At 31.2% G+C, this 9053-nt stretch overlaps 1 protein-coding gene across 18 annotated transcripts in view; it reads right to left on the reverse strand.

Annotated features, from left to right (window-relative positions):
- Window positions 1-2567: 2567 nt before the first annotated feature.
- The window catches only part of LOC124424309 (forkhead box protein P1), a 292117-nt gene continuing 285631 nt past the window's right edge, over window positions 2568-9053 (reverse strand). For 12 of the 18 annotated variants that reach the window (XM_046963165.1, XM_046963174.1, XM_046963175.1 and 9 more), the window contains 3 exons: window positions 5178-5253; window positions 4333-4445; window positions 2568-3880 (listed from right to left, as the gene is read on the reverse strand). In XM_046963165.1, coding sequence (XP_046819121.1) covers window positions 3631-3880; window positions 4333-4445; window positions 5178-5253 — 439 coding nt within the window. In that variant the 3' untranslated portion in view covers window positions 2568-3630. Of the gene's footprint in view, window positions 3881-4332; window positions 4446-5177; window positions 5254-6864; window positions 6924-9053 lie in introns of those variants that run through there. The other 6 variants (XM_046963176.1, XM_046963166.1, XM_046963171.1 and 3 more) reach the window with 4 other exon arrangements.

Below are 9053 nucleotides of genomic sequence, written 5' to 3' on the forward strand. Positions count from 1 at the left end.
GAAATACGAGACTTCGAATCGGAATTAAATGCAGACGGGGATTCGAGCAACGTTCAGATTTATAATTATACGACGCTGTCGATTAAAATAATTCGTTCACAATATGTATTCGCAAATCCCTAATGCCTCGACAATGTTTTTTATCCTTACTTATTTTTTTTCCCTTTTTTTTTTTTTTTTTTTAATCATTTAAACTATGTACAAGAGAGTCTTCTATATTATATATATCAAGTCCTTAAATCCATTATACACACTACATGTAGACTTAAATTATAAATTAATATTAAAATAATAATCATAATAATAATAATAATTATTATTATTATTAATAATGATAATGATGGTAATAATAATAATAATAATAACAATAATAATAATAATAATAATAATAATAATAATAATAATAATAATGATAATAATGATGATAATAATAATAATAATAATAATAATAATAATAATAATAATAATAATAATAATAATAATAATAATAGTACAATAACTAATCGTGAAAGCGAGCCCAATGAAAGCGGCACCGGACTTTTAAAGCTCGTCAAAAAAAACCTGACCCTTTTATTGAAGCCCGAATTTAACGAAAGAAACGCGCCCCTCCTCGTACCTTTCTTCTTTTCATTTTTGATTTGTCCAAACAAAAACAAAAAAAGAAAGAAAGAGAAAAAAGAACAAGAAAAAAAGAAATAATAAAATAAAAACAAAAAAGAATGAGCGAGAAGAAAAAAGCTTAAGCGAACTAATTGTTAAATTCTATGAATAAAAAGAGAATAAATATGGCAAATTATAAATGCAAAGAGATATATTCTAGAAATATTCGTTCGAGCATTAACAAAAATGTACATATATATATATATATATATATATATATATATATATATGTGTGTGGGTGTGTGTGTGTGTGTTTATAAAAAATTGAATCGATTTTTAATACGAAGAAAAGCGAGATCTTTCGAGAAAAACAAAGCTTGTTTTTCGATTTAGGCTCTTACTATTCGGGATTTTTAAAATCGATGATAACGATGTAAATGGAGCCAGACGATTTAGGGCCCTTCGAAAAGGCCCAAACGAAAAAAAAGAAAGAAAAGGGTCGGTTTTTTCATTCCTTTCTTATTCGATCGCTAAAACTCTCTCGACGCGGACGAGCGTCTCGGAAGATGATGAGTTTATTTCATATTGTTTTTTTTTTCATTTTATTTATTTATTTTTTTTTTTCTTAAATGGAGCACGATTTTTCACGGGGTTTTTTTTCTTGCAATTTCCTCTATGATAATAAAGGGAGGACTAGGAGTGGACGGGGGAGGATCGACATCTAATTTTCATTGATTAATTCCGATACGTATACGCCGTTATATATATAATATTATGTATATGCATCATACATAGTACTTTGAATTGTATATCGTTTTTTTTTTTTTTTTACTTTTTTTGTTCCATTATTTATAGAGTTTTGTCGTAAACCACCGATACGCTCGAGCATTCGATCGATTCCGATTTCTACACCCAGCGATTACTAATCGTTACTTCCTTCTTCTAATCGAGCTCGGGTATGTGCGTGTATATGTTGTATGTGTGTCTGTGTGTGTGTGTGTGTGTCTGTGTGCGCATGTGTATTTTATGTGCGTGTATGTATTTGCGCGCGCGCGTGTCTCTATCTCTCTCTTTATCTCATTCTTTCCTCGTGAAGTAGCTCGTTCTTTCTCTTATTATTATTACTATTATTTATTTATTTATTTTTTTTTTCTACGATTAAAAACTCTTGCGACTATTTACGAGTATCTTGTTCTACAAGTTTATACGTGACAACGACGAAGGACGAAAGTTCGATGTTTAGATGTTAAAACGTCGCGTCTTTTGAAAAAAGTTTATAAAGGTCTATTCGTCAATGGATTATTTTGTAAAATAAAAAGCAAAGAGTAAAAAGAAAAAAGAAAAAAAAGAAAAAAGAAAAGAAAAAGAAATGCAAATAAATCTTTGGCCTTCTCGATAATAATATTGTGGTTGTAAATGGGAAGAAACAAAAGAAAGAAAGAAAAAAAAGAAGAAAAAAAAATATATATATATATATATATAAAAAGAAAAAGAACGCGAAAAACTTCGATTTATCTTCTACTAATACGATTTTTGAAAAATCGGACCAATCACATCGATCGAGTAGCACATAATCGTAATCGTCGTTGTCATCGTCGTCGTCGTCATCGTCATTGTTGTCCTCGTCACTTTTCTCGAGATTCTCCAATATATTATATCTACAAATTGTCAACAGAAAATTCGTGTTTAGATCGTCGATCAAAAGATTCTCTTTCATTCGTTTAACTTTCCTCCTTCGATCGTTCGTCGATCGAATATAAAATCGAGTATGAGTTTGTAATAGGTAATCGTATGTAATATATGTGCTTTGTAGAAAGTTCGAAAGATGCGCGCGCACGGAAATGAAAAATTCGAAGTATGTATTAGAAGAAAAGAAAAGAAAAGAAAAAAAAGAAAATAATAATAATAATAACAATAATAACAATAATAATAATAATAATAATAATAATAATAATAATAATAATAATAATAATAATAATAGTAATAATAGTAGTAATAATAATAATAATAATAATAATAATAATAATAATAATAATAATAATAAAAGAAATAACGAGATAAAAAAAAGAAATAAAAAGATTCAAGAGAAAGAAGGAGCCACTGGAGGATTCGTTTCTCTATATCGGTCTCTTTTCATCCTTTCTTTATAATCCTAATGCAATGTACATGAGAGAGATGATTATATATATATATGTATGTTTATATATACATATATATATATATATACACTCATATATATACACACACATATATAGATATATATATATGTATATATATATATATATATATATATGTATATAGATGATAACCGCGACTTCGTAAAAGGAAATACAATGGGAGAGAAATGAAAACGTGACATCGTTGTTCGCAATTGCTTGAGTAAGGATATGGATAGCACAGCGTGGTCTGTTCCTGCTAACTTTCCACGCATTTCGCTCTCTCTCTCTCTCTCTCTCTCTAATCTTTTTTTTCCTCTTTTCTTCTTTCTTTTTTTCCACTTTTTCTTCTTCCTCCTCTTCTTCTTCTTCTTCTTTTCTTCCTCCTTCTTCTACTTCTTCTTCTTCTTCTTCTTCTTCTTCTTCTTCTTTTTCTTCTCCTTCTTCTTTTTTTCTTTCGTTCGTTCGTTCGTTCGTTCGTTCTTCTTCTTCATCTTCTTCATCTCTCTCTTTTACGTCTCGAAGTGTAGCCGCTCCTGAGACGTCGCGGCTCGGATATGATGATTCGAGGGGTTTCATAGGAAGAGGTGAACGAACGAATCTCCGACGGTCCTTCGTATGTCCCTTCGTTCGTCCCATTGATCCTATTTATTACTTCGTTCGATTTTCTTCCAACGGCACGATTTAATTTGACCGCGAAAGACTCGTCCTTTTTCACGTTCTCTTCTTTTCCACCTCCTCCAGCTCCTTCCCCATCTCCTTCCACCTCCTTTACCCTTTTCTTCCACCTCCTTTGAAAACTCGTTCGTCCTCGAACTCGAACGAGACAGCCTGACACGGTACCGTCCTCCTATCGGGCTCGAGCCGAACGATACTACGCCTCGATCTGATCCTCCGGGCTCATTATGTCCGGTGCCATCGACAGGTCCTCTGCAATATCCTCGTCCTGTCCCGAATCGTGCTCGTGACTTTCTGGATATTCTCTCTCGTCCACCTGATCCTCTTCCGCCTCCTGTTCCGTTGGCCCATCCAGCATCTCGCGTTTTATTAATCTCGTTAGCTTACCACCCTCCGGGCTTTGCCCTTCCTGCTTTATGTGCACTGCTGGTTCATCCAGTGGCGACCTGTTCTCGATTTAACGACATCATCGTAATAATTAGATCATTTCGATACATACATACATACACACATATACATACATATATATATATATATATATATATATATATATATATATATCTTGCACATCCTTGTATTTTTTTAATATTTTCTTTTCTTTCTATATCCTCTCAAATAATTTTATATAACTTCAAATTTTTTAATTTCTATCCGTGCTTTACGATATCGCTTGAATTAGCACAACGTTATCAAATATTTTATAAGATTCGAATGGAAAATAATCAATTTGATATAAAAATGTGTATAATAAGATTATAATAAGATTAGAATTTAATCGGATATTAATTTTTTTTTTTAAATAGAAAATTCGAATATTTAAAATTAACGTTTTCGATATTTGCCACGTTTATATCTTATTTTATCAGTTTAAATAGACGATTACGATGAGCTTACTTACATTAGATCGTTGTGAGACAAGACGTGCTCTTTATCCGGGCTCGTTGCTGTCGACGTACACATCGAGTTATTTAAAAATCCCATATTAGATTCCCCGAGTGCAGCCTGGAAATACTCAAATTGCATTAGACGGTTAGTTATCGATGCCTCTTGTGCTTTCGCTGATTTTTTTATAGATGCATTCGTCACACACACACACACACACACACACACGCGCGCGTATACAAATACATGGATACACACGTGGACATACACGGGCAAACACATGAACGAAATCTTCTCGAGTCTCTTCGAAATACGATCGAAAAGTGCTTACGAGAGGGAAGAAGCAATAATCAATGTTTCTTTGATTTGCAGTTTAGATGGCTATAAAGATGTCTTCGGTAGGCTTAGAATTTATTTTCACATCTGTCGTTCATCCATTTTTATGTGTATGTACGCGGCGTAAGGCTCGACTTTATTTCCAAAATAGTAAAGAAGAAACAATCATTTTTTTTTTTTTTTTAAATTACTATTGGACTTACAAATCATTATACCTAATTGCCGTAGTGACATATACGTCACGTTTATTTTAACCCTTACATGTATGTGGATCGTGAAATTAGAACATATTAATATTTAATAATAAACTTAGCATAGTTTCTCATGACAATTGTGACAATAGTATAATTTTTCTATTATATTATCCCTTTGATAATTATTTAAATAGAAATAATATAATATTATTATAAAAATTTCTTTAGACTTTGGATTTTAATTTTTAATCGTTAATATTAATAATTAACTATAGTTTTATTTGAAATTTTAAATATTAGAATAAAAAATAGTCTAATTGTTAATAGTTACCTGGAGGTTGGCATTTAGAGCGTCACCATACATCGTAGGACTATGAGTGAGCGTTGGACTTTTCGATGGTACGCCCCTAAATATCGACAGAGAAAAATACGTTAGAAATACATGGGATAGTTTTACGATAGTAGTTTCCTGGAAAAAAAAAAAAAAAAAAGAAGAGAAAAAGAAATGACTGATCTGAGTAGTATCTTAGTCTCGTGTCTACGTGTACGTGAGATATATTCTGTTTGAACTATAAAGTAAAGATGTGTGTATAAAGCGTGTCTCTTTGTGTGTGTGTGTGTATGTATGTGTGTAAATGTGTGTATTTTATGATATTATAAATATGTAGACATATTAAAAAGGTAAGATAGAAAAAAGAGAGAAAATGGAAAAGGGAAAGTTCAATAGAGATAGAAGAGTAGATAGAAAAGTATGATATTAAAAGAATTATAGTAAAAATACACATATATATATATACAATAGAAAAAAGTTTGTAAAAAGGATTAGAAAAAGAAGAGTCTGAAAACTCTTACCTACTACCTTTTCTTTTTTATTCTTTTCTTTTTTTTTTTTTTTTTTACCCCACTCGTCCAATCGGTCCGGAAGATTTCGAGTGAGATTAGAAGTATGTAAAAAAGTTGAATAAAAAAAAGCGCCCTCGTTTCGCATTATTCTTCGTACGTTAAATTTTCTCTTTTTTTTTTTTTTTTTTTTTTTTTTTTAGTCTTTTTTCGTTTTTTCCTTTCTCTTTTCGTTTCTTCTTTTTTTCTTATTTTCGTTTTTTTTTCTTTTTTCTTTTTTTTCTTGTTTTTTCTTTTTTTTTTTTTTTTCTTAAACTCAGACGAAATGCATTCTAATAGAATGTTTATGCGAAACGATTACGTTACTTATAAATGGCTTTCAGATTTACCTGAGCTTACCTTTCGTGTATTTCTTCCATCGAACTGGTATTTATCGGTATATTTGAGTAAAATTGCCAAGTGTACGTATGAAGTCCGAAAGAGAGATACTTTTTTCTTTTTCTTTTTTTTTTTTTGTAATAAATTGAAAAAGTATCATCTTTTCAAAAGTTCCCTCGCAAATCAATTGACAATTGTTTAAATAATTGACGAGGCTTTTCTCAACGGAGACATTTTTTTTCTTTCCTTTCTTTTCTTTTCTTTTTTTTTTCCTCAGACACTTCGTGTTAGCACCTTTGCGAGAGATCGATATTTCGAGCATGCGAAGAAATATGGTAAAAAAAAACAAAAAAACGTTGTCTTCGAGCCATTTATAAAGTAACTTGAAAGCGCTGAATAACGATAAAAAGAGAGAAAATTTTTATTAAAAAGTGAAAGAGAGAAAAAGAGAAAGAGATAAGGAAGATAGGAAGAACTATAGATACTAGGAGAGAAAGAGAGAGAAAGAGAGAGAGAGAGAGAGAGAGAGAGACAGGGAGAGAGAGAGAGAGAGAGATACAGATAGATAGATATAGATAGACAGATAGAGAGATAGAGAGAAAAAGAGAGATGGATAGTGAGCAAGCACAAGAAATAGAGGAGAGTAAATATAGATAAAAATAGATAGATAAATAGGTAGATAGATATAGAAAGAGATTATAAAAATAGATCGAAAAGTTTTTAAAACTATTTAGATTATTTAATAAGAATTCTGAATGTTAATCGACAATACGATAATTAGTACGTATCCTTTTAGGTACCTGATGTTAGAAGATAGATATGTTGTAGCGATGAATGGAGAATTCCGTATCATCCGTGACTATAGAGTAGTGACGTACGATTTACATAGATAATATACGCATGCGCTTAGCTAGGCTAGCTCTTCCGAGACATTTATATTCAACCAGATATCATTCGTACAAACTTAGGAAGAATTATGGACGAAATCAATGAGGAAAGACGAAAGATAAATTAATATTATAAATCTTCCGCGCGGGAGTACGAACCATAATAAAAAAAGAAAAAGAAAAAGAAAAAGAAAAAAAAAAAAAGAAAAAAGAAAAAATAAGTAAATCGTCAACCAAGTTTTTATTCACTTCTTTTTCTTTTCGTGAGAACAAAAAAGAAAAAAAGAAAAAAAAAGAAAAACAACAAAATAAAGAATATCGTCGAGGATAACAAACAGAAAATACATATTTCATTATCTCGTTTGAAATGATTTCTTTCTCTATCGCCATGAGGATGATATACATTCGGATGACAAAAGAAAAATTAATAATTGGATATGCTTTCTTATCGAAAGGGCGGAAAAGGTTTGGGGGAGGGGTAGGGGGGTAGAAAAACACAAAAGCGAACCTACAATTATCGATTCGAGGAAAAACAAAGTAAAAGAATAAAAATAGCGAATTAAAAATAATTTTCAAAAGAAACATCGAAAAAATAAGAGAGACAGAGAGGAAAAAGAGAGAAAAAAAGAGAGAAAAAAAGAGAGAAAAAAAGAGAGAGAGAGAGAGAGAGAGAGATAGAAAGAAAGAGAGAGAGAGAGAGAGAGAGAGAGAGAGAGAACATTTTAACACACGCTCATTCACACGAACGCACGCTTTCGCTTTTGCAAGACGCTATTAAGAGCCGACACTAGACAAAAGCGCTGTGAAATATAATCGAAGCGAATTTTGTTAGGAGATTTCGTAAGGGTTGGGTTAAGGAATATGAGAGGGTAATATCTTTAGAGTGGTAGATATCATAGATTCGAGTGAACGATATCACCACGATCGTTCGGATCATTCATGCGGGCAACAACCACTAAAATAACATCGGTTATATATATATATATATATCATCCTGCAGTTATGACCAATCGTCCTGTGGCTGGGCTCCTGCAGGGTTCGTGCAGGTCTTAAGCTCTTTTAGCTGTGCTTTAGAGCTTTGGACTACGGTACTATATATATATATACAATATATATATATATATATATATATATATATATATATATATTATGTATATACGGGGATGTGCTATGGGGGTTGTCTCCTGTTTATTACGAGCAGAGGTTTAGAAAATTTTACATAAAAATTTTTAAAATTTCCTTTTACCAATTACATATCACTTTACACACGTTTCCGTAACTTTTCTTTCTTTTTTTTTCTTTTTTTTTTTTCCTTTTTTTGTCCTCTTGTAATTGATCGACAGATCAGTGGGAGAGAAAAGAAAAAGAGAAGTCTTTCGTATCGAAACGAAGAGATCACGAACAACACCTCTGGTCGCAAACAAGAACTTACTAGGATAATACTAGGGCTAAATTTGTTTTTAAGGATACGGAATCTAAAGGCGTTCGAGGCAGGCATGATGCGGAATTCATTCTTTTTTTGTTTCTTTTTTGTTTGCTTTCTTTTTTTTTGTTTTGTTTTTTTTTTTTTTTGTAAATTTTTTTTCTTTTTTTTTTCTCTTTTTTCTTTTTTTCCTATGGTATTTTTTTTTTTTTTCTTTTTTTATTTCAAAGGAGTTGGATCATTCACGGACTTTCTTCTTCCCGTTGACTTTCATTCGGTATATGCAAATATTTAAATATTTGTACGAAAATGACGAACAAAGGTTCGTCACGATATGAACTATTTTAGGATACTGTCAAATTTTATCACAACGAACGATTCCGTATATTTGCGACTACTTATTGTTTCATATCAAATACATCAAAGAATAAATTTCGGGCGTTATCGTTATGATATGCATTAACATAGATCGTAAATCTACGAAAAAATTGTAAATAAGTTATATCATATGTAGTAATCAAGCAAAAGAAAATTTTACACGATAATAATTTGAACATTATCGGTTAAGGTAAAAAAAATCGATAAGGGAGAAAGTCAATAGGCGAGAAAGTCCGTTCTGTGTACGTTCTTAATTTATCACTTCTTTTCTTTGTTTGTTCGTTCTTTTTTTTTTTTCAAA

The sequence above is a fragment of the Vespa crabro genome, chromosome 5 (genome assembly GCF_910589235.1).
Source record: "Vespa crabro chromosome 5, iyVesCrab1.2, whole genome shotgun sequence".
Lineage (NCBI taxonomy): Eukaryota > Metazoa > Arthropoda > Insecta > Hymenoptera > Vespidae > Vespa > Vespa crabro.